At 32.8% G+C, this 26,382-nt stretch overlaps 3 protein-coding genes across 4 annotated transcripts in view; 2 read left to right on the top strand and 1 right to left on the bottom strand.

Annotated features, from left to right (window-relative positions):
- Tmhs (Tetraspan membrane protein in hair cell stereocilia) overlaps positions 1-4,819 on the top strand; it is a 64,878-nt gene extending 60,059 nt beyond the window's left edge. Inside the window, exon 4 of one of the 2 annotated variants that reach the window (XM_088234949.1) lies at positions 1,661-4,819. In XM_088234949.1, coding sequence (XP_088091075.1) covers positions 1,661-1,887 — 227 coding nt within the window. In that variant the 3' untranslated portion in view covers positions 1,888-4,819. Of the gene's footprint in view, positions 1-1,654 lie in introns of both variants that reach the window. The other variant, XM_088234940.1, reaches the window with a different exon arrangement.
- A 424-nt stretch (positions 4,820-5,243) lies between these two features.
- On the top strand, positions 5,244-7,709 carry LOC148284774 (pre-mRNA-splicing factor 38-like). Its single transcript, XM_088234958.1, has 2 exons — positions 5,244-5,945; positions 7,433-7,709. Exons 1-2 carry the CDS (start codon positions 5,266-5,268, stop codon positions 7,635-7,637), a joined length of 885 nt encoding a protein of 294 aa, XP_088091084.1. The 5' UTR covers positions 5,244-5,265; the 3' UTR covers positions 7,638-7,709.
- Positions 7,710-14,448: 6,739 nt separating this feature from the next.
- Mon1 (vacuolar fusion protein MON1 homolog) lies at positions 14,449-26,173 on the bottom strand. Its single transcript, XM_088234924.1, has 9 exons — positions 25,755-26,173; positions 24,574-24,728; positions 22,422-22,622; positions 20,973-21,143; positions 20,622-20,694; positions 18,555-18,730; positions 17,715-17,835; positions 15,336-15,719; positions 14,449-14,724 (listed from the first exon to the last, which is right to left on the bottom strand). The coding sequence occupies exons 1-9, from the start codon at positions 26,031-26,033 to the stop codon at positions 14,584-14,586; spliced, it is 1,701 nt and encodes a 566-aa protein (XP_088091050.1). The 5' UTR covers positions 26,034-26,173; the 3' UTR covers positions 14,449-14,583.
- Between the last annotated feature and the right edge of the window lie 209 nt (positions 26,174-26,382).

The raw sequence follows: 26,382 nt of genomic DNA, 5'->3' as shown, positions 1-26,382 counted from the left end.
TATTGGCGATCAATATGTTGATATAAATTCTCACAAAAATCAAAAGCTTAACTTATTTTTATGAGGTCTGTAAGTGTAATAGTTGTAAAAACAAGTCATTAAAACTGTTTAGTAAGACTTGCCTGTCTACAATTTATCACTGAAAACAAATTTAAGTTAATATTTTAGAGAAAATAATGAACCTATTAAAATAATTATTATTTTATTCTTTTTTTCTTTTTACATACAAAATATAACATAAGAGCTGTGTTAATACACTTTATGCGGTAAAGGTAGATCTACTTAATTATAGTGTGTACGTCCGAAGATGGAAGATAAAATTGGGCACTTTTATGGGTAAATACATATGGTGTGTACAAAATCATCAGTCTATGCCATAATCCAGGGAGAAAATATGTGAACATATTTGTAGGAAGAAAAGTCAGACCATGCATCCTCTTAATGGCCATATTGCATTGATTAAAATTTGTTTACTTGTTTCAAATAGTGATAATAATAACAATGTCTATTTGATTCGAGAAAAAAGTCTACATTCTACTACATTAAAAAAATATTTCAACACATTTCTTAAGCTGAGTTCACACGAGGACAATACTGTCCTATCCCAGCTCTGATCGTATTCAAACACACATACATACACGACGATGCATGCGGTGGTGGGGGTAAGCCATTATCCTGCGAAGATAGCCTGCCCCTTCTGTCTCGAAAACAACGTCTTGGTCCATCGTCTTGTCCTCTAAATATTTCTTCGCACTAGGACAATTGGTCCGAATCTGGATGAGACAGTATTGTCCTGTTTTCGTCTGAACTGTGCATTATAACGATATTTTTTTAATGTAATAAACTTCTCTGGAATACATACTGTCTGCCTAACTAGGTAAAACCTGTTTTATGGGCCTGCCACACACTCGACGAGTGGCATGTGAAGTAGCGAGGAGAGAAGGCAGAGACGTAGTGTGGCAACATTACTCGTCATGTTGCACGTCATGCTCCTCGTCGTGCTCACCACTCTCTATTTTGTTGGTTTTTTGAGCATGAGTCAAAGGACCGGCAATATGAGGTGTCCACATAATCGCACGGCCGCAGTACGCATCGAGCACTCACACAAGATGCACGCGTCATTTTTGAATGATTTATATTTCTTTGTATGACATTGATATAGTTAGCTATACTAAAAATGCATAGCGCACACGTTGCCACAGTTTCATCGTCCATTGTATAGCAAAAGAAAAAGACAATTGCGGAGTGTCGCAATTAATTGCGCGAGTAGAGCAGTGTGTGGGCCTCTGCCCAGGGCAACATCGGGCGAGAGGGCGGCAACGCGAGGAGCATAGTGACGAGCAGCGCAATGAGCATAGTGCGACGGGCTATTAAGGCAGACATTTGTAATGCAAGAATAAATTATTTACCAAACAAGATCAATAATAGTTTGAACTGAAAGCTAATGAATAATAAATTACTTTCTATTAATAAATATGTTGAAGCAATTTTTTGCAATGCCCTGCCTTCCCAATTTCAACGGGCAATTCTTTATAAATTGGTTGAGTTTTAACTAATGAAAATTTTTGCGAATGGCAGGAAAGATATTCCATCCCAATGACTGTCATACTTTTTCCATCTTTATCAAAAGTGTAACAGATTCTTTACCTTTTAGGTGAAGTCAACAATGCGTACGTGACTGACGCCGTTTCCATCACCGGTTCCCGCAAGTCCATGGCCCTACAACCTGTCTTGCTGATGCATCCCCACTCCGGGTCTGCCCAGCATCTCAACCTACAGTCCCCACTGGATGTCGACACCTATTCTCAATTTTCTAACAGAACTGGAAGGTCCAAGCACTCAGCGAGGGGAGAATACTCGACTAGCATGCACAATTTTCAACTGTAAATTACAAAACGTTCAAAATAATAGCGTAAATTATATATTTATTAGTTAGAAATAGATTTATCTGGATATAATAATTATTTAACTTACTTTGTGATTTTCCACTTAAATCGGTTTACAAAAATTAACTTTAAGCACACTTGAGATGTATAATTTAAATTCAAGCTGTACACTTACCTAAGGATCTTACAAATCATCCTATCATAATAAGCGGCAGCCTCGGTGGTGTAATGGCCAAGATACTTAATTCATGTGCCGAAGGTTCCGGATTCGATTTCCGGTGAGAGGACAAAAAAAGTGTTTTTTTTCCAAACCTGGGTGGGTGTTTCTGGCCTGTTGTGAAAATAAACTTAAAAAAATATAATAAAATATTTATTAATTTTTACATTGACCGATTTTTTAACAGTGATGAGGAAATTGAAAAAATAATAATATGGATGTCTACAAGGAAGTTTACAGGGTTTACGATCTGTCATTGGGTTGATTTGGTGATTACTCTGCACACTATGTAACATTCTGCCTATGTTTGAACATCCATTTCTTTAGTTCTTCCATCTGTTGATTTTAGTGACCTTAAAAGGGTTCTCTGTCTCTGTTGATTTGCTTATCAACATTTGGATATATTAAAAACATTGTTATGTTACTAATCAAAAGAAAATGCTGACCGGTTTCGGAGCATAACTGTTCTTATCCTGTAAATGTCTTGACAAAACTAAACAAATGTAAATAAATTACTTAATAATCGTACTTTATTCCGTCCATTTTAAAAAATTGTCAATGCAGTAAACTTTTCTGAATATGCTCTCTTAATTTTGTTTGTTTTACATTGTATTTTTGATTATAATATTAATGGTAAAAAGGAAATAGAGCTATAAATGTCGCCACCAAATAGTTAAATCAGCCACTGAACTGAGTGCCTGGCTGTTCATTAAACGCCAGCATTTAACTGAATGACTATGCCGTTCTTAGCCTATTTAATTTTAATACAGCAATAATAAAAGTTTTATTTTTAAATTCAACCTCTTATATAAAGTTAGGTTAGGTTTATGATAGGTTAATTTAAGTTTAATGATTTTTAAAATAATATTTCTTTTTACTTTTCTTTATCCTTAATTTAATTTAATAATAAATCTTTAAGTTAACTTAACAGGTTAAGTAAAAGAACTTTTTTATAATTATTAAACTTATTCTAACCTAACCCGACGGTTTTTGGTTCGGCTGTTTCCAAAAGACTAGCTTACAACCAGCCAACACATTCAGGAGAATGCCGGCATTTAATTAATAGCCTAGCCGCTCTGTTGAGTGCCTGATTGAACTATTTGGCCACGACATAAATACCACTTCTCAGAATTTTAAGTTACGACTGAAAATATTCCATCACGCAAACATAGGCTTTGGTTTATTAAAGATTTGAACGGACTGTACAGTGTGTTGAATGTTTAATAAGCCTAAGTTGATGTGTTAGTGCCGGTTGGTGAATATTTTATTTTAAAGTCACACACACATAAGCTTAGTTTATCAAAGATTTGAATGGGTGTATGTGAATATTTCTTGAGGAGTATTTTTTGCTTTTAATGATCAAAAAACCATTTTAATATATACATTATTTAATTTACCTATTTAGTTGTAAAATTTAAACTAACAAATTAACTTTATTTCGAATAACTACAGGTACTTAAAACATTCCGATTAAAATTAATATTTTATTGGTTTTCAAACAGTAATTACTGAATCCATTGTTCTATGTGTTTATTCTATGAATTAGATTTGTTTTAATCATTGTCTCAAGGTTGACGCCAGTCACTACGCTAATAGATGATTATTAAATTCAATAATGTTCTCAATGCTCTATATTTTAGCCATTGTATAAATATGTAAAAGGTTATTGAAAATCAAGGATGTTTGTTTATGAATTATATATGTACCAAGATTTGTAGTTATTAATAAATTACAATATATATTTTGTAAAATAATCTAATTACCTTATTTATGTTGTTACAGTGTTCATTTTTAGTGAAAGAAAAAGTTACAAATTGAATATGTACTAATGTGAATTATTCGTAAACGAAGAAGACTAATTTTTTATCGCATTATTATTGTGTATTTCTCTTGGGTCACAATCCTGGGGATTGGTCTGCAACAGGTTTAACTCGTTCTTGACAATTTTTTCATATCCGTGCAACTGCTGCAGTATGCATCCTGATCACTTAATCCATTATAAGCGTCTCTTGGGTGATCTATTTCGTTTCTGCCCTCAGCTGTTCCCTCTGCAATGGTATTAGGCAGGCCTGGGTGCCTGGTGTTACGATCTATTCAGTTTGCTCTAAGGATTTGACTCTTTTAACCGGCCCTACTTAATACCTCGCCGTTGACCAATGGACCCCAGCAACGTCTTTGATGCGTTTAATGCCGGTCATAGCAACACTTGCAGATCTATCATCTCAACCGACGACCATACATTTTGTTTTATCTGTTATTGAGTACAGTTAATGCCTAAACGGAACTGTAATGATCTGACTGTTTATTTTTTTATGAAACACAATATTACTTCATATTTTTACAGCATGCAATGCTATGTACATATTGAAAAAAAAATTAAAGCAATGAAATATGTATCAAACCGTTTACTTTTTAATGGATTGGATTCGAATAATGTTTTTGTTTTACATTTTGTGAATATTTTAGCAAACATTTTCCCTGAGTTATTAATTTCACATAGAAAAAACCAAGTCCTTACAAAATATTGCACTTTATAAAACAACGAATAGCTGCAACATTGAACTTGTAATTTTGGTTTTGATTAACATTGTTGTAGCTTGTAAAGTAAAAATGATATTAATTCAGTATTCTTATATTAGATCTGTAGTAAATTAATATTGCCATGTTTGTACTGTTTAGGTAGTTTTTTAGTTTTATTGAATAAATTATGCATTTACCTGTGTGTTTTTATTTATGATTTTAATTAATACTGCTCAAAAAGGTAAATAAGTATTCCATTCAGATACGAGGTAAGTAGGTTTCGCAATTACAATGCCTCAACTCCTGTTTTTTTTTAAATATGGGATTATTACTTTGAACGCAGAATTCTTAGAAGTGACGTTAATCAAAAGCAGGGGTGATTAGGCCTGTGAATATAAGCATTAAAAGATACTTGAAACAGCCCTCTCCGGCAGAAAAAAATTTGACCTTAGGCTGGTGTTGTTTTAAAAATGAAGCATGAATGGATCGTATGACACGTTTATTAGTTAGTAGAAAAAAAAATAATAGTAGCAAATGTACGTAGGTACCACTCATATGTGATTTGTCTTAGGATATTTTTTTTTGCTAGCAATCCTAAGTTTTTCTTGTTGTCTATTGTTTGTAACTGTCAAAAAAGTTAAGATGGCGAATCGGACCGTGAAGGACGCGAAGTCCGTCCGCGGAACTAACCCTCAATATTTAATAGAAAAAATCATCAGATCGCGTATATATGACTGTAAATATTGGAAGGAACAATGTTTCGCCCTAACATCGGAACTTTTAGTGGACAAGGCTATGGAATTACGCTATGTCGGAGGCGTACACGGCGGGCATATACATCCCACGCCGTTCTTGTGTCTTGTTTTGAAAATGTTGCAAATACAACCTGAGAAGGAAATCGTCGTGGAGTTTATAAAAAACGAAGAGTTTAAGTACGTCCGTGCGTTGGGCGCTTACTACATGCGGTTAACCGGCAGTTCTACGGATTGCTACAAATATTTAGAACCGTTGTATAATGACAACAGAAAACTTCGCCGGCAAAAGCGCGATGCCCACTTTGAACTACTTCACATGGACGAATTTATCGACGAATTATTGAGAGAAGAACGATTGTGCGATATAATTTTGCCCAGGATTCAGAAGAGACATATTTTGGAAGAAAATAATGAACTTGATCAGAAAGTTTCAGCGCTTGACGACGATTTTGACGACGTACAGTCTGACGAAGAGAAAGATATCCCTGAAAGGAAAGAAAACCATAAACCGAAGACAGAAGATAAATTGAACAGAACGAGGGAAAAGGATAGAGACAGAAGGCATAGGTCAGTAATAATTACAGTTTCATTATTATTATTATTTCATACACTAGCAGCTATTAAGTCATAATGCAAGTATATTTTATGCGCTGTGTTTTAAAATTAAGAAAAAAATGTAAGTTTATGTGTGTCCAGGCGGTTTTTGAACTCATTAACTAAGCTCACCCTAATTACTTTCTCGAGAAGGCCATTCCATTGCTCCATGTTGAGGAAATTTCATATTATGCGCTAATTATGATTTGAATTTCTTTAATTCGCTTCGTATTTCCAATAAAAGTTTAAATGGCATGATTGTATCGAAAACAGACCCCATTTGATGATTGTCTTTTCTTTATAATGCTTTGATTCCTAAGTGATGGTTTCCTAAGAAAGCTGTGCCGTCATGTAATGGCGGATGACGCCATCAAAACGTTGGCTGTACAAACCATATAGTGTAAGTTTTCTGGAGAACGTTGAGTGTGAATAGAAGGTCAAACAGCGGAACGGTCATTTGCAGTACGACCGTTATAGCGGTACAAACAGTTTAGGGACATTTTTTCTTGTGTAGCAATAAACAATTGTGTTTTTTAAAATGAGTGTAAACGTGAGCTGGTATCGAAATTTTGATTGATTTTGCAAAAAAATCAAGAAAAAATTGAAATTTGCACTAATCCTTGAAATGCACATTCTGTATGATAGAGGTGCATGATGGTGCTAATAGTTTATGGGGGTATTTAGCAAGTATTATGTTATATACATCACATACAAATAATATAATCGCTAGATCCTCAACACAAAGACAATTTAAACAAATACAAACTAATTCCACTTTCGGACAAAGAGATTTTAAGTATTATTCAATTAAAATATACAACCTACTTTCACTATCTATTAAAACAATTAGTAATGAGAAAATATTTAAAAAGGCCATAAAAAAATGGATAGTGGAGCTAGATAGAAGTAAAATGAATTGTCTCATTCGCCCAAACCAATATTGAATCAACTGCTCCACAAGTGTATAGCTTATGTTAGGTTTTTGTTATTTTTGCTGTGCGTTTTGTAATATAAATAATATAGAAGTGCATATATACCTAGTTTTTAAAAACAGTCCGAATATTTTGTTAATTATCTCTGTTTATTAAGTTAGTCTTCTTTGTTTATTCTCAAATGTAAAAACATTTAAAAAATATATATTGTCAAGTGTCCTCGGCACAGGTAACCCTAGTTAGGTCACATTATTTTTATTATTGTTTATAGTTTGTCAGAGTAAAATATGAATAAATAAATACATAATTATAGTAGAATTTAATCCAACAAAAAGTATTTTGGATACCCAAATTATTTAAGTTTTATTGTACAAACAAATCATACACCTTTTATTGTCACGCCCTATACAATTTCTGTTGTTTTCCCTAACAAAACAATAAAATGCTGTTTTGTCTCTATTGCCCACTTACAGTTTTATATTTCTGTTCTGCCATTTGACGGATGTCTCATTTCATTTTCAATTCTAGGTCTAGAGAGAAAGAGCAGCGAGATAGAAGACCAGACCGAAGGGATGACAAGGAAAGAAAACGAGAACGGTCGCGGAGCAGAGAAAGAATTAGGGAGAAGGAAAAGGATAGGCGCCACAGGGAGAGAGAAAGGGAGAGATATCACAGGCCGCCAGTTGACCGATACGAAGATCAAAGAAGAAGAGAGCGGGATAGAAGATATTAGTCCTGTACAATTTATATTTAAGTAAAATAATGTTAGTCGATTCAGAAAAATTAAATGCTTGCGATTTTTTTATTTTGCTATTTTATTGGTGTTATATTTTTGTTATTGTTTTTTTAAATAAATATTTGCCCTCTTATTATTTTATGGGCCATTTTCAATGAGCTGTTAATAACTCGGTTCTAGAAAATGGCAATCGAGTTATGGTAGAGTTGGGTTGGAACCCTGGACCTCTGATCTGTGAGTCTGCGACAATAGCCATGATACCACAACCCGGTATTGAATTATTTACCTCTACCATCACTCATGAAACATCAGGAAAAGTATTGAAAAAAAATTGTGTAGTTTGAATCAATTGAAAAGCGTTAACTCCCTGTAAAGTTGCAAAGGCATTATATTTTTGATGTATTTATAATGGTATTTATTCATAGAATTAAGTTATTAATTATAAATATTATTTTCGCTGTCGTTTGGGACTCAACTTTTGGGCATTATTTTTTTTTGTTATTTAAATTGTAATAACGGAAACATCGTTGTTTAGCTAACAACATTGCTCAATGCATTTTTGTCACATTTTGTTGTGTTTACAGGATGACGAAAAAACTGCTTATTTGATTGAAAGCTCAACTACATGACTACTTTAAATGTACTATTAAAAACTGAAGTCTTCTTTAAATTGATAAAATAAGCAGTTGTTTATCCTGTAAAAAGAACAAAAATTTCTTACGCAGTGTTAAGTGAGAAAATTCAGTTTTGAGTATGAGCTGCATTGAAATATTTCCCAAAACTGGCATCTGCATTAATCATGTTTGCGTGACAATGTAAATTTTTGTTATTTTTCTAAAATTAACAAATGTTTCTCACAGAAATACCCACAAAAAAATTCAGTCTTATTTTGATAAGCTCCATCCACAGGGCAAAAATGTATTTTTTTACAAGAAACTTTTAGCGATTATTTTTTCTTTTATACTGTACTAATAATTATTGTTATATTTATTTTATTAAAATATTTTAAGGTCAATACAAAATGAATGCTCAATATGCATTGTCAACAAGGCGAAATACGAGGGTCGATTGGTATGCTCCATCTGTGACCTATTTTAAAATGGATGAGAATAAGTGTCATTACCTCTTTTTTTGATGTAGTTCCATCAGACTTGTATGTACTTCTTTCGGTGATACTCCAACATTTCTATATCTTCATGGTAAAACATTTGTCTGACCCCTGCCACAGGGGTGTCTATCTACACAGCACATGACCTCAATATCGTCCAAAAATTTATTTCCGCGCAAATGTACCTCAAGTTTTGGCAATAGCTGGTAGTGACTGCTAGATCAGGTGACCATGGAGGATGTTCAACTATTTCAAACCCAGCTTTGTGAATAGCAGCTATTGACACTAGCGCCTTGTGTGCTGGACAGCATTGTCCTGGTGAAACTGCACCTTGCAGCATTTTGCAGTGGTCAGCGACCTGTTGTAACTAAACCGTTGCAGGTTTCAACTTATCGCTCGGTACTTTATACGCCGGCATATTAGGCTACATAATATTGAATTTAGATTTAAAAAAAGAGGAAAAATAAAATCAATTTTAAAGGAACAATTTATTATAAACATTTTAAGTATCTAAAGCACTCTGAAGAAACATTGATTTAATATTTAAGTATATAGTTAATGTAAAAAAAAACATACTAATTAACATCCCAAATGTTTTTCTTAAACAGGAAATATAACAAATACGTCATTGTTATTTTTAAAACTACCTTTCCTTCCACTGTTCTAATGAGTAGATTTACCAATACTTCTTGTTCCTCTATAAATTAATTAAATATAAATTTAAAATGCTCTCTTAAACACCCCAATAAAATGATCACAAAATCAACCATGCAATTAAAACAGTAAATACATACTACTTAAATTTGTTGCGTTATATCATCAGAATGCCTTTGATGTAATACATTATTTCAATTCATATTTTTGTCTTCCAGATATTCACAATTCAAATACAATATACAGCATTAATAAAGTTATATTAGTACAACAATAATTTGTAATACATACATACATAATTATTGCTTAAATCAATCTAAAATAAATAAAAATATATTCTCAACTAAAAATAAACTATAACACAATTGAACAATAAGTGTATCTCCGAATTTAATATATATACAGTATACTGTATTAGCCCGAATATAACACGATACAATTTACTCTAAATATTTTTCTAAAAAAACATTTGCGTTATATTCGGGTGTGTCCAGATTCACATGGCCAAGCCTGTTTGCCTATTGTACGCACAGTTTATGCGTGCGTTTAAAAAATATTGATTTTTATGTTTTGTTCCACGGTTTTTTATTCCTTCTGAAAACCTATGTTGGGATACGGGGAGTTATAATGTAAGAGATGATATAATAAGAAAGTTGACCCGGAAACAGCAATAGGAAATCGGATGTAAAAAATGTATTCTTACGCACGGTAAAAATTAGAGCATTAAATTGTACAGCGAAGTCTCCTAAAAATGTATAAAAAAATGTATTTTAATAAAAATGAACTACTTTGCATGATGTCACTAGTTCTTCCGAACCAACCTCAATTATAGGAACCTTGTGATAGATTTTCGGTTTACGGTAAGTTAACTGACCAATCGGCAGAACTGATCGAAAAGAAGAGAAGAGAACTTGAGACGTCACACGCAAAGTAATTTAAAAAACACAAAACTTTTAAAAAATCAAAGCGCTGATAATATTAAACATAAAATTTAAATAAAAAAAAATTGGCTTGGTTTAATGGGTGATTAAAAACTATTTTTAAAAACGTACAACTTCCTCGTTTTAAAAATATACACTTGATTTTATAATATATTGAAGGGTTAGACAGGTGTTTTTGATGAACCATTATTTTAATACTTAATAAATATATGAACTTGAGCAGATATTATCTAGGAGGGGAAGGTACGCTAAAAACGAATTAAAACCAATAAAAATAGATAAAAAATATTTTGGGTATATCCTAACGAATAAACACCATGATAGAATTAAACTTTCTGAAACTTCTTAATGTATGTAGGTTCTGCACTGCAGCTGATGAAACACCGATACACATTCTATATTAATATGATGATTTATATCACAAAGGAAGCTGCATCCTTGGGAAACTGGTTAAACCTGAGTCTGTTAGAGTGCTCGCCCCTTACCTAATAGTCCGATACTTTAAGGGCCTGAGTTTGGAGGGGGAAATTGAGCAATATGAGAACACTCGCCCTCCACTCGGTAGCCAGGCTTAAAGACCTAGGCTTGGATGGCAAGAACTAATTTATGGGGACCCATCACAATAGATCTACGCAGGTTGCAGTGACGTCATATTCAGAATAAGAATAATGTGCAAATGTTGGTCAAAAACATTTTTGAGAAAGGAATATGAAAGTCTAGCCGTTTGTGAGGCTTCACCTGATTGTATTTATTATTTAGTCTGTGTCCGAGCAGACGAAAAATACAGTTCTGTGTGTGAAATAGAACCAGAATCCTAAACAAGTGTTTTCAATTCGATGATTACTCTTGAGTAAAAATTCTGAAAAAGGAAATCAAGTGAAGATTAGCCGGCCTCGTAACGTGATTGACACATTCGCTCCTACAATGTTTGAGATTCTGGGTTTAACTTCTGGTAAGGTCAAAGTGAAATAATTATGGCGTTTCTATGTCCCTGGACTGGAGCCTGAATTGGAGTACTGACATAATGCCAGTAAGTGCGAAAAACGGAATAATGAGGAGAATCTAGAAGAGTTCACAGGATAACGAAGTCTCGCAATATGATGTATTGATCTTTATTTGATAAGTCTCTTACAATAATAATTCATCTAATGATAATCACAGATTGTAAAATGTTATGATAACATAAAACTATGTAAATTACAATATTTACATGGAAAATACTTAATATTTTAAATTTTATTTACATAAACATACATTCATAATTTCATGTAAACATTTCTTTAAGTTATAATATATTTTACACTATAAATTTGTTAACTAGAATGAAATATATGCTTTAGGTGTTAGCATAAGTTGAGCCTGTTTTTTTCAAATTTAAAAATGAGTAACAAAAGTTAAACGAAATAGTAAAGATTATACGTCATTAAAAAGAAAATTTTCAGCTCTATAAGATATAGTGTTTGCTTTTATAAACTTTCAAAATGGAGTGTCAAGTTGATGAATGTAAGTACTTCCTTCTGTTCGTGTTCAATCAAGGAAATAAAAGAGAATACATTATTGATTAATTTGTTCTCTTCACTTGGAAAAACACAGACACAATTTATGTATAATACCCATACTTAAAGTAAAAGTTTTATAATGAAACTTTCATGGCAGTTTTTGAGAAAGGCGTTCTTATTTCATACCAACCCCAATAAGTCTCCTTTATTATTTTACAACAAATAAGTAAATAATGTTTTCTCCTTTATCCCCTCGGTTGAAAGTAAACAGAAGGGTTGGAAATGCTTATTTTTATCTACTTGATTTTCCAATTTGAAGGCTTGTAATGCAATAAAATAATATATGTAACGTAAAAGCAAACACATTATCTTGCAGAGAAGAAAATTTTCTTTCGAATGACGTATAATCATATTTTAACACCCAATGCATATGACAAGCCTAAATTATTTTATTTATTGAAAATCTTACGCTAATATCTAATTAGTAATGTGTAGATCGATAAGTTTGCAAAATCTTTATAAAATCTTCTAGAAAAGGGGTTATTCAAAATAAACCACTCAATTTTTACTTATATGCTGTGTCATTATTATAATATCGACCATAAACAGGCTAAATGACTGATATGCCATATATGTCATAGAGGCGGCCTCCGTGGTGTAGTGGTCAAGAAGCTTGACTCACGTACGGAAGGTTCCGGGTTCGATTCCCGGTGAGAACACAAAAATTGAAATGTGATTTTTCTCAAGCCTGGGTGTTCTGTGATGTAATTCACCACTGTAATTGGGCCTCCTGGCCTGTTGTGGTGCAAAAAAAAAAAAGAAAAAAAAAAAAAGAGTAAATTTTAAAAGTCAAAGATTTAAAAAAAAAATTAAAAGGTTTTTATGTATAATTCGAATTCGGAAAATCAGGTTTTTTCCGAAAAAAGGGTAAATTTTAATTATGTATGTTGAAAATGAATGCTTGAAAATGAAAAATGAGCTATTAATTAATTTAATGAAAAGGCAACACTTTTGCATGTTACGCGTAGTTACAAGTGCTGTACATACCGTATGTAAATGAAAGTCATTGTTTGCTGAACATCTCGGTTAAAGTAAGCTGTTTGACTGTCATCATACGTTTCTGGGCAGCCAAGTCGTTATTTTGCAAATCGCAGTACGTTTCCACCTTATTTTTTTTTCTAAAATTCTGAAAGCGATTCGGATAGTTGGAGTTTGGATAATTGTAGTTCTATGGCATTTTAAATCAATGTCAAACAATGTAGGTAAAACAGGTGTTATGTAAAATCTATTAAGGACTATGTAGGATAAATACCATAAAGGATAATTTGTATTATTGTTTAGGTTTATATATTTTGTATTTTACACCACAAACCAGTTTACCATTGATAACACAAGTTTCAGGTATTTAGAACTACCCATCATCAGGTGTAAAATATAACCTGGTATTCTACTTATTTTATATTTACCTAGGACGGTGTTTTTCAATCTATGAGTAAAAAAATATCTGGCGACCCCCTACCCTCAAGACTTTACTTAAACTTGTGACTGCGAGGAGTCTCCCAAGCAAGGCATAAAAAGATCGCTCTTTACTTTTGCCTTGCTTATGACTGCGACCCCAAGCAAGGCTTCGCGACTCCCTGGTCGCAGCCCACAGGTTAAAAAACAATGCCCTAAGAAAAAGTTCAGCGCCATCTATGAATGCAATCAAAAAGAAACGGAGACCTACATACCGTCAGGTTTCTGGCACAAGTGTGTAACTACAATTTTTTGAGAAATGAGAGGTCATCATAAATAAAATAAATAAATTGAATTGAATTGAATGGAATATATATACACACAAATAATCTTTGTTTAAAAAAATATTTCATATGTTATAAATATTTTATAATATTCAACTAGCGGTTTTATTTGAATTGTTGATTTGGGATGAGCTTTTAACTTTAAAAGTGCAATATTTCACAAGTAAAATGTTTATTATCAACTTGTGCCAGAAACCTGACAATATTATTATTATTTAACACTTAATTTTTTTTATTTTTTTATTATATTCTTTATTTTATTTTTGTACCACAACAGGCCAGGAGGCCCAATTACAGCGGTGAATTACATCACAGAACACCCAGGCTTGAGAAAAATCACATTTAATTTTTGTGTTCTCACCGGGAATCGAACCCGGAACCTTCCGTCTGTGAGTCAAGCGTCTTGACCACTACACCACGGAGGCCGCCAATATACATATAAGGGTGGGAACTCTTCCTACCTACCCAAACCGTTCAGTTTGAGAAAATAAGAAGTACATATACAGAATCTTATAATTTTATGCAAAATTTAAAACAAAAATTAATTAAAAATCTACACTATACTATGAAGAGAGGAGAGGGGATGGGAAGAAAAGGAGAAAGGAAAAACTCAAACATTTAGATAGTGAGTATGAGAGTATTATGAGAACATACTAGAAAAAAGGGGCATAATATCAGCTAAAAGTTGCCGGCCTTTCTTTCTAGTTATGTATGTATTTTAATTAAATTAACAAAAATTAGGCTATTGCATTAGTTCCCCGTATTCAGGGTAAATCAGTAATATTTTACAATTGTTCATTTTTATGATTTTTGTTAAATAGTTGATTGAATCAGCCTTGACGAAGTATCACAATGCAAGAATCAGGGTTCCTCACCACTAGCGCTTCTACTGATGGAGTGTTTCATGAGATTACCAAGAGATGGCACCCCGAACCTCGAATGCTAAAATGTTGGCGCGTTCATTATGAATATACGGTCCTCTTCTTTCTTGATCCATCTCAGCAGCTTGTCGACGGCAGCAATTGCCATGTTCTTGTCTATTAGAGGGTCAAAGGTGACGTATAATTCGAAACCGGTGGTTACCTAGAACAAAACATGCCAAATATCAAAATAAAAAGTAATAGGTGATTTCTTATAGAAATAAAAGACTAACAAAACTTAAATCCGCAAAATTGAAATATGCTGTGACCGGTTTCATCGCTTTTCAAGGTCGCTGTTCAGGCAAAAGTTACTAACCCTAAAAATGACAGTTTTTAGTAAAATCTGCCATTCGAAGCGTAAAATTATGTTCTTTATGAGGCAAACATCACCAAGAAAACTTAGTTCGGTAGATCTGAATTACTTGTTTTTTTTTTTTTTACTATGTGACTATATTATTAAAACATGAAAAAAATATGTTAAAAAATATTTCTTTAATTTCCTTCCTTTTACTAACTCTTATAGCTTGCATTGTCCAGATTATAAACAAGCAAAAGTTACTTAACCAAATTTTAGGCACCTTAGCTCATTAAAAACCTTCCAGATATTTAAAAATATACAAATGAAATTTTTTAAAAAGACAAAAGTGAATTATGTTGTGTACATAAAGCCTCAAAATAAAAAAGTCAGATTTTTCCTGTTGTTTTTTGGGTTAGTGACTGGCCTGAACAGCGATGATATGATAATTGTATAATATGTGTATTACGAGCACTTACCCACGCTAAAACTGTAGATTCCGTATTAACTCTAAATATAAGATTGGCAGGTCTAACAGAGCTATGTATCTGCCCACAAACCTTCCGATAATTATCTAAGTAATTAGGTTCGGATTTCTTTGTTTCTTCACTCGAACTTGCGTTAATTTTGTTGGACATGCTACTCGACTCCAGAAAGTTATCTTCGGACTGTCTTGCCTCAGTTCTGTAGGAGTTGTAATCGGCAGCATCGGAGCTAAACAGTTGAGCAGTGGAGCGACACTTGTACAGAAAGTGTCGCATTTCTGGGACACCAATGTGCCGCAAGGGTTTGCTCGTGGGTAAATTCTTGCTTTGCAACATGGCTTCATTGATGGCTTCTAGACAATTTGTTCGTCGTAATTTCTGAAAAATAGTAAATGAACTGTTGCACTTTTTGAGATAAACATCGCTGTAAATAAATTCTATGATAAAATCCTTTTTTTGTACAGAAAAGATAATAAAAAACATTAAAAATTGAACTTATTCGAAAGAGCATGATTGTTTACATTATTCTTGCCAATAGACGTCCAATCCATATTCTGCAAAATGACGACAATAATCGAAAAAAAAATCATGAGATAAATGATGACACCTTACGTAATATTATTATTCATCGCACCAAACCTCAGAACAGATTGTGAAAAGGTGAACGGAGTCTTAGTCCCAACACTTATAGAAGCGAAACATGGAACTGGCAGAGGAAGGATGATAGGAGAGTGAAAACGGTAGAAATGCGATCTCGTAGGCAAATGCGTGGGAAATCAATGTATGGCAGGGTTGCGAATGATGAAATCAGACAAGAGTGCAAATTTGAGACAGGTATAATTGATACGAATGAAAACCGTTCACAAATAGAAAAAATGCATGATGAAATAATGGTACTGGTTGTTTAACTAAAGCTGGCGCGTTCGCAAAACTCACACAAATGCATTTAAAATCTACAGGTGTTGATTAAAAAAAGGTTATATTAAATTTTAACCCAATGTGCTATCTTATTTAAAAATTCTGTGTACATTTCTTGTTTAATATTTCATTATTATCGACAAACTAAATTATGAAAAAGCCAGTTTTTGCAGTCAATGCTTTTTGTACTGTGCATTTTAATAACACTGTTTTGATTATAATTATAATTAAGACAAACTATTAAATAAAAAACATGCATGTTGAAAAATAAATAAATATACATGTCATTTTCTTAAAATATTGTTTTTTTTAGCTCTAATCCTAAAGAAATTTTTAAAAACATTTAATATAATATCCAATATTCAGTTCATTAAAAATGTTTTTGTGTAAGTTTTGCGAAAGCGCCAGCACTATATAATCGACCTGCACATGATTTGATTTAACGAAAATATATATTTATTAACAAGCGTTTTTAATCCATAGCTTAATGCATATACATCGAATATATATTATTATAATTTTACTATTAAGAATCACAGCGAAATTCAGACAAACGCAGAAGCATCCTGTGCATATTTTATTACCATATCAGTAGAAACTAACAAAACAATAGTTGCGTATGTCACGCTCATAAGCGCGTCTAAGCACAAGAGAGACAGATATTATTTTCATAATGCGTATGCCGTGCGATGTCATACTACGAGCTTATTCACAGATCCTACACAATGCATTTGTGTAAGTATTGCGAACGTACCAGCTTTAAAAAATTAACCAGTATAATAATGTATGGCAAGAATTAATGGTAACGTAGGACAAGGACGATCAAGGAAGACGTGGCATGATCAGATGAACAAAAATCTCAAGTCTTGTCATGTCAAAAGCAGACACAACTGAAGGGCATGTATGACACGATGTATGAATGTGTGGAAGCCATCCTCTCTGCCTACCCCTACGGAGTAATGGTGCGATGGTAGAAAATCTTTCGAAAATTGTAGTGTCTTCAAAACAAAACATAAAAAAACTTTTGGCATAGTTGAATCACAATTTATACTGTGCCATTTCACTAATAATATATTTTAGCTTAAGATTATTAATTAAATACTTTATACATATGTATATATAAATACATTATACAATAGTCTGCTTGCTTGTTGTGTAGTGGGCACATCCGCTTACAATTCTTGAGGTCCCAGATTCGATTTCTAGCAGGGTTGACATGAAATATTGGTTTTAAAGGTGGTTCCACACTGCAATATTTCATTGCTCCTAAACTGGCACCTAAAGCATAAGACTGATCACCTTACCTTCCAAGCGTACGCCGAAATTCGAGTGCCAAAGCAGTTCCCTATGCACCACTGGGTGCGGATAGGGAAACGATGATTCTTATAAACTTACTCAGGAAAATATTCTATATATCATAAAATAAATCAGCAGTGAAATAAAAATATATCGTACTTCAGTGATGGTATGTTTAGCTTGTGATAGAGAAAAGAAGGCATCTCTCTGTACCGTGAGCAGCATGAGGCAAGCTTGGCAGTCATCTGACAGGTAGGACACATGCCCGTGCAAGAAACCACTGAAATTTAAAAAAAATCATTGAAAAAAGTAATAGCCAAAATAACAAGTTTTAGTGATAATATTGATTTTTCGTAGATTTCTTTTGATAAAAATATAAATAACATTTCTTATATGTATAGTCTTTTTTAAGAGATCCCATGTAGGTTGAATGGGTTCCAACATATCAGCTACCGTTGCAAAAGCCATCTTCACGGTAAATTATGTGTTGAAAAAATTATGTTTCCAGGGACAATCAAATACTTTAGTGGAAAATCACTTTTAAACCTTCCCGGGAATAGCACCCAGGATCTCAAGCATGGTAGGCGGGTGCGCCAACCATTACACTATGAGGCAGACGTTCTCTACTAAATTTCCTATTTTTATCTGAGGGCAGCCACCGAGTCAAAAACACTAATTCAGGATTCTGGTTCTATTTTACATACATAATTGTATGATTCATCAGCCCGGATACAGACAGATATTATGTAATATTTGAAAATAATTTTGAATAAAAAAAAGAGTCGATTTTACATACAATAATTTAGAATAACCATCAAAATATTATCCTAAGCATTTTTATCATAAAAATGATAAATACAATTTATTTGTTCTTTTAAAATTTGTGATTAACTTTTTTTACATTAAAGATAATGTCCCCTCACTGAGGTGGGGTGTCCCGTGCCGAGGGAGACATTTTATGTAATTTTGAAACATAATATTTAATAAAAAAATATTTACCTTGGATCGAATTTAGGAAGACATATTGGAGTCCAGCTCTCAGCTGTCTTGAAGGATTCCGAACTTTTCACCAAATTGAATATTAAGTGTATATCTGAAGGATGTAATGTATACTTTTTCATTCTAACAAGGGTTATTAATTGATTTCCTGTTAATAAAATGGCGAAAACTAAATCCTGCAAAGTGAAACATTATATTTATTGTTACAATTACATTGTTAACATTTAAAACATGCATTGAGAGATTGGGATTTCTTAGGAAAAATCCGCTTGCACAGCACAAGATTGAACTGTATAATTTGAGGGCTTAGATCACATGTGGGCAACCCCAGACCCATGGGACATTTTGATCAGGTACATGGAAATGTGACGTTTTGATCATACCAAAATTTGTTCATAAACTCAATACATCATATTTTTAATTTTTCAAAGCATCAAAAACAAAAAAATATATGTTCATTATTTTATATGTATACAGTATTATGTCTGTACTCTTTTATTTCATTCTTAATTAAAACTAATGCCTGAGCACCCGATGAGAAACTATTATTTAATAGTTTATTGGGACAAATATGTTTTAACACTATGTTTTCTTTTTATAATGTATTATTATTGTAATGTGTGTATTTTATTGAATAAAGAATCTTTAAAAAAATATATATATCAAACATGTGCGTGATTTATTGAAGTTTTTTTATGATACCCAGATAAATAATATTACTAGAGAGCTAGCTTGAGGTGATTTTTCACAAAAATGGTTCTTAATAAATTATCCTTTATTATTATCATCAAATGTCATATTCAATAGTGAAAAGATATAGCTTTTAATTAAGGGTCATTAATGAGTGTATTTTATCAAAAGCGCTAAATCCGATTTCAGAGGAAGTTAATAAATGCGCTCGGAACGTTGAAATAATTTCAATCCAAAGTGTGTCAGAATGTGTATGTTGAATAGGATTTTACTGGACTAAGACAGCAGTTATTTATCAATAAAATTATTTCAGTTCAGAGTGCATCACATGTCTTTTTAATTATGATTTAATTACTGAGATTTATTTTTAAACGGTTTTCGCTGTATATAAGAACTTATACATGTTTTATATGCAGGGATGGTAATTTTGATATTCTGGCCTGCAACTCAGAGGGAAATTGGCAATCTGGCCCAGACTAGAAAACGATTGCCCATGCCTAACTTCAATACTGCCTGCATTTAAAATCAACATAAAACTACTAGAGAGAGTATCGAATATACGATTGTCTCTAACACTTTTTACATCTCACTTTCGATGCTATATATATATTCACAAGTGAGAGACAATTTGATGCATCCCGCAGGCCAGTGGCTGTACCACTGCTACAGAATGCCTGGTACTCTCGAAGCTACGCTAATGGTAGTCCATTCACTCGCATTGCGAGCATTAGTAAATGGTTTTTTCATGTTTTTAGCGATTATAATTTAAATATTATCACTTTTGATTTCAAATATAGTTGATTGAAGCAAGTGCTGATAAATATCAAATTTTTTAGATTTTAAATCTCTCATTTTTGCATGTGTATTGAATGAATATACAGCACAACAACGCGCAGATTTTTTTAGCACAGTAAGGGAAGGGTTAAAAGCTATAAACATGTACAAATAGTTGTGTGATGGGTTGTCGAAAAACACATGTGAAAACAATTTTTTTTTAATATATATTTTTGCTTTTGCCAAAACACAATACTATTGGCTGAAATACCTGTTTTAAAGAATTCAAATAATTTTGGTGAATAAAAATTAGGTAGGAATAAACATATATTCAGTTACAAATTTACATTGATATAATTGCAAATTAATTTTATATTTCTTCTGTTATTTTTGTAAAATTGTTCAGTTTGCTCTAGTTCTGTTTTAATTTATAATATATAAAGGCATTTCAGTTATGTTACGCAGCTACGTTAATGAAAATATATATATTTTTTGTTTATATGGTGAAATTGCCATTCAGATTATTTACTGGAATAAATTAATATCAACAAGATTAGAAAAGGAAACTATCCTTATTAAAACTAGTTTAATAGTTAATCTTACCTTAATTTTACTGCAAGCAGAAACAATTGCACTTGTTATATTATCTCGCATATTCGGAGCAAGAGGCAAACACCTATACATAAAATACAAACATCATAAATTTTTCTTCATTGTTTTTTTTCTCATTGGGTGGTAAAAAGAGTGTCGTGTGAAATATTAAACATTTCTTAAAGAATGAGGCCCATTATTAAAAAAAAAGTAAAATCTATATTTCTTTAAAATTTTGGAAAAAAGAAATAAAGCAATTAATTATTCATATTAATAGTTTTAATTTAAAACAAGAATCATTATTTGTCTTCCAACAAATTTGCTAAGATGTGTGATGAATTTTATTTTAAGATTATTATTTACCTGACGGCTCCTAGTAAAAAGGCAGGATCTCGTTCCATAAAGTTTAATAAATGGTCGATGAGCCTTTCTACTCCAGACAGCAGTCTTCGTAGGTCGTAATTACGTCTCTGCTCAAATATTCTGGTTAGTTGAGACAGTGACAATACGGACACAATTTGGTTGAAGACAAACCTAAAATGATAAATAAAATTAATTTATTTACTTAATAAACGTCCAGAGGGCTCTTACAATATACAGTTAAAAGTACATAAAACATTATAGAAAATAAAATAAAATCATAATTACTAAATTAAATATGTAATTAATACTAAAAAAAGGGAATAAAGTGAAGATGAGTAGAGAAACACGTTAAAAAGAGGAGAATTGAGGGGATGGCCATTCGATGGATAGGATAGCTGATTTGATTGCAGCAGGAGTGGTGTGGAGCGAGTCCAACAGCTCAGCATAGTTATTAGCTGTTCTGTGGATGCGTGCCAGGGGAGAATGGTGGGTGAAATTTGTCCTATTGTACTCACACTGAAACATGTGTTGGAGTCTAGTGGTCCTTGTGGGTACACGAAAGTTTATAAGGGACAGTAATTTTGGGCAATCTATTAGGGTGCATATCACTTTGTGCATTAGAGTGAGGTCAGCAATTGTCATTTTGGTGGAGAGCAATGGTAACCTCAGCACAGACATCAAAGTTTGGTAGCAAATTTCTAGATTTTTAGAGGTAGAAAATGAATATAAAGGTTACAGCTCTATTATATCACAGAAAGCAGAGTGGTTATCATGTTACGCCTTTATTTCCCAAGTTTGTTCCTATTCCATACAACTATTTTACTCTTCTTCATTGTCTCGCTCAATGGTGAGGGTTGTGATATTCAGGACATTAGGTGTTTAATACCGTGTTCAAAAGGGACCCAGTTAATTCCTTTATTTGATTGGTACATCTTATGGTAAACCAACCTCTTGCTAACTTAAATTAAACTGTCCTTGTCACTACTAGATTTTAAATATTTCTTGTTCTTTCTAGTAATTTGTACGACATAGGATATGATATTATTTATTTCATATGCTGGTACGTCAGTTATTTTTTCTGCTTTGATGCAGGCTTTCATAGTGATATAGGTAAAAACAAAACGGAAAAATAGTTAAAGATGCTTAATCGAAAAACATATTTTGACATCAACTTTTCCGAAACTGCAATTTTTTATTACTAAACTAAAAGATTTATTATGCCTTCCAAAAACTTGTCAAAGTTTAGATACATAGTGTTATTTTGAAATAAGCAAAGATGCACGATGGCATATTCTAGCGTTGTAGCCTAGATGGTGTTTTTGGTTTTCGTGATTGGAGGATCGTGGTTTTGGGGAGACAAGTTTGCGTAAATTCTTTCGAATTTCATTTATTTTTTTTATTTTTCGATCTTTTACGAACTTACTGTTGCAATGTATAAAAAATACTTACGTCAATTGTAATACAAGCTGTGTTTCATTTTCTCTAGTTTTGGAAACGGCAGCCAGGATCAGAGGTCCTTTGATCAAGAAGACTATCATACAAGTCGGAGTATGGATAGACCTGATTGTGTCTGTACCTGACTCATTTACAACACTAACTAACGCTTGTATTATACCACAGAGGCCTGCTAATTTGTCCTCATTTCCATACCTAAAATTAAGATAGAAAAGTAATTCAATAAATTTAGCGACTACGTTAAATAGTGCATAAATAAATTTGATAAATATCAACATTATAATTTGACTAATTGACATTTGAAATCTGAAATGATTGACTATTCAGTCTGTCACAAGTCAAATGGAATGAAATGTTCTGTGGGTAGCAAAATTGTATGACAAGTGACAGACCGATGTTTTCTTCGGACTTATATTGTAAATAGTTAACTTGACTCTGAATCCAGTCAGATAAAGAAAACAGTTATGTGAGCAGAGGCGGTTCCTTAGTATGTGCATAAGTGCAGTGCACTTCCAAATAAAAACACTTAAAAATAAATTATTAATTAAAAGTAAAAATATGTAATATATAGAAAAAGGGCTTCATTGCAACATTGAACTCGTACGATATTATAATAATAATAATATTTGGCTGATTTAGATAGCTCCATTTTTGTGAAAAATCACCTCAATGGTGCTTTACAATTGTATACTTAAACTAATATTATAACTAAGCTAAAGTGACATTATATTTCCTGATTTAAATTGAGGGTATGATTAATTAAAGAAGTGAGATTTTAGTTGGAATCTGAACTGACTGGTACTGTCGATGATTCGTAAGTTTGAAAGCAATTGGTTCCAGACAGAGGGGCCGGCAACGGCAAAAGCGCGATCTCCAAACCTAGTGTTTGGGGTGCGTCGGATTTCAACAAGTTTTCCTCTTCCTGAATCAAATGCTGACCCAAGAGTAGATTTTCTTTCACATGTATTTTCCCTAATACAAAGGTCCGATAGATTTTATTCTCTCTGGGATTTTTAACCAGTGCAAATCTCGAAGATGTTGTGAGATGTGAGAATATTTTTTTACTCCCGTAATAAGCTGCTGCATTGAAAACAGATTTAAGTTTATTAGTTTGGTATTTTGGGAGATTTGCGTATATTTCATTACAGTAATCTAGATGCGAAACGACATAAGCATTTACAAGAGCTTTAGTTGCGTCCATAGGAATATTTCTCGATACGTATTTGATCTATCGGAGATGGAAAAAACCAGCACTTACCGTTTCATTGATCTGAGAATGAAGAGAAAGATCTGAATCTAAGTGAACCCCCAGTAGTTTAACATTTATACTAGGGGTAAGATCACAACCTGTGATTGAAATTGGAGATCGTTCTAAGAGGTATTGTTGCATTTTTGTCGCTCTCAATAGAAGCTCAGTTTTAGATGAATTGAGTTGGATTCTGTTTGATGACATCCAGTTACTGACGGTTTGGATGCATTGAGACACGTGATTTTCAAATTGTTTTTATCTTATATGCCATTATATTCATTATTTAATATCAGCGCCAAAAGATCTAACGAGATCGGCTCTAGCGGATGATTTTCTTATCTTTTCGCATGCGCAATCATCACCGTGCGTATTCTCTCTTGCACGAGATTTTACTCTGAATTTGTATTAAAAGTACCAGATCTTCTAAAATCTGGCTTGAGCGAGAAACTATGCTGCATACCAGAGAATCGTGCGTTAGAAGGATAAGACAATATACCCTGTGTACTGCCTGTGCCTGTGCAGAGATGTTAATTTGTAATGGCACTTGAAACATGCGTACTGATGGAATATTAGTGAGAATTTAAGTAATTTAGTTACGCATAATGTGCTTATAATGTTATTGTGTATGAAACAGCAAGCAAACCAAAAAAATGGTGGATTTAAAGTTAGCGGTTGTCATCGCACATATTTTTACTGCTCGTTAATTACGTCACTTATCATAATATTAAACTCAATATTCAAGTTGACAAAATGCAAGGAAATCCAATGCCAGTGTTTTTGGCCAGGAGCCGTCTGTGTCTGTGACTGAAACAGAACCAGAACCCCGAGTGTTTAAGATTCGATAGCTACTGTCAGGTAAAAATCCTGCAAAAGGAAATCGATCGGAGTTATAATTACCTGGAGTAAATAGGTTTTCCTGCGGAGCTGAGAATAAAAACATGTTTCTTTTTGCTTAACCACTCTGGGTTATGCATATAGTCATCTCCGTTTAGACTAGATTTATCTTCTTCCGAATTTAAACTAGCGTTACTCACAGTTCGTGATAAGTTAGCCTGAAACAGATACAAATATTCAGTGTAAGAAATGCAAGATTAATTATGTAGTTATTATATTGATATATTGTGATAAAATTTCATAAATAATAATTTTCAAGAATCAAAATTATTCATTATGCAATTATCTTAAGCTGACACCTATTTTGTAAGAGTAAAGCAATAATTCTGCGATAATCTATAAGGCTCAATGTCGTCAATTGTATTATAATAGGAGAGTTTAGCCGTTTTGTGGCGTCATAATGAACTGTTTGAAGTCTTTGATAAAAAATGTTAATAAAAAACATTAAAACACATGTTTGTATAAATAAAATAGAAAAATATACCAGTTTTTAAATTGACATCGACCCTCTACAAAATGGTGGCAAGAAAAATATGAAATCTGACATTGGCCCTTCTAAATTCGAGGCACAGAATTTACAATTCATTTTAACATTTCCAAGTTTGTCAATAAAGTAAACCATATTTTTTTATTAAAATTGAGAATATTTCTGTACATCAGTAATATGTAACCGGCAAAGACAACTAAAAACTTTGATTGATTATTACAATTTCCGGTTTCAATTTCTGGCAGGATCAACGTGGATTCTTGGACTGGTACCTGAAGCGTAAGACTGACTACGTTACCTTCATGTAACAGATGATTTACACACTTGCATTGATGCATCAATGCACAATTGGATGTGGTGATGATGATTTCAATATCGGGATGGAAAATTTAAGCTGACAAAAATCTCTCACTTTTTCTATAGTAATCGAAGACCAGGTATTTACAACAGAAATAAAAGAATTTAATAATAATTATTGCACAAGATACATTGGAAGAATTGCATTTAAAGAGATAGTTGACAACTTAAGAATTGTATGAAACAGAGAATAGGGAGGATACAATAAAATAACCCCTTATAAATCGCAAAAGTTCTAAATAATAGACGTTTTGTGGTGTAAAAGTAAGAAAACTATTAAAAACAAGAAATGGTTAGTGAGCTGGAAGAAAAATAAATCAAAACAATATTTTATGCTTACATCTTCACTTGATACCTTACTGGACGGTATAGGTTCTTCTTGTTCACAATTTACTTCTAGAACATGGATTCCTTCTTGGATTTCGTTGATTGTACTATTTGCATTGGCGTGAAGATGTCTATTCTCTAGGCTGGTGCTCATTTCACTGGCAAATTCTTCAAACGAGTCGGTAGTAACGAGCATACTTTCCTTGCAGGCTCCTGGCTCTATATCACTCAACACCTCGCTATCACAGGGAACTTCAAATACTGTTTGCGCCTCAGTCGCTTGGGAGGCCATTTTAATAGGATAAGGTAAATAATACTTATAAAACAGAACTGTTATTGATACCGTTCATATCTATATTTTATCGCTAACTTGAAGTTTGACGTTTGAAGAAAATGTTGTCAGTTGTCACATAATATAAAATTTGACGTATTGGAAATCCAGTGTTGGAAGTAGAATAATAAAACCAAGGTTTTCTTTTGCACGCCAAACCTGTGACGTACAAAAGAAAGTACTTCTTGTATGGGGACTTCGAGTTCGCCCGGAAATGAATCAACACCGGTAATGTAGATAAGTGTTGAACGAATGCCCACAGTCAGTTTACCTAGTATCGTATTGAGAACAATGCAGAAACAAAATCTCA

The sequence above is a fragment of the Micrasema longulum genome, unplaced genomic scaffold (genome assembly GCF_059751315.1).
Source record: "Micrasema longulum isolate JH-2025_06_02 unplaced genomic scaffold, ASM5975131v1 h1tg000090l, whole genome shotgun sequence".
Taxonomy (NCBI): domain Eukaryota; kingdom Metazoa; phylum Arthropoda; class Insecta; order Trichoptera; family Brachycentridae; genus Micrasema; species Micrasema longulum.
The sequence above is the reverse complement of the archived record's forward strand: the minus strand, read 5'-3'. Positions and strand labels throughout refer to the sequence as shown.

What these genes read in the sequence shown, in the direction of transcription:
- LOC148284774 (XM_088234958.1), top strand. Translation starts at nt 5,266, where the DNA reads ATGGCGAATCGGACCGTGAAGGACGCGAAGTCCGTCCGCGGAACTAAC. An exon ending in GATAGAGACAGAAGGCATAG is followed by an intron (nt 5,946 to 7,432) that starts GTCAGTAATAAT and finishes TTTCAATTCTAG; the next exon opens with GTCTAGAGAGAAAGAGCAGC.
- Mon1 (XM_088234924.1), bottom strand. Translation starts at nt 26,033, where the DNA reads ATGGCCTCCCAAGCGACTGAGGCGCAAACAGTATTTGAAGTTCCCTGT. An exon ending in GTAAGGTATCAAGTGAAGAT is followed by an intron (nt 24,729 to 25,754) that starts GTAAGCATAAAA and finishes TATCTGTTTCAG; the next exon opens with GCTAACTTATCACGAACTGT. An exon ending in CAGCTTGTATTACAATTGAC is followed by an intron (nt 21,144 to 22,421) that starts GTAAGTATTTTT and finishes TTATCATTTTAG; the next exon opens with GTTTGTCTTCAACCAAATTG.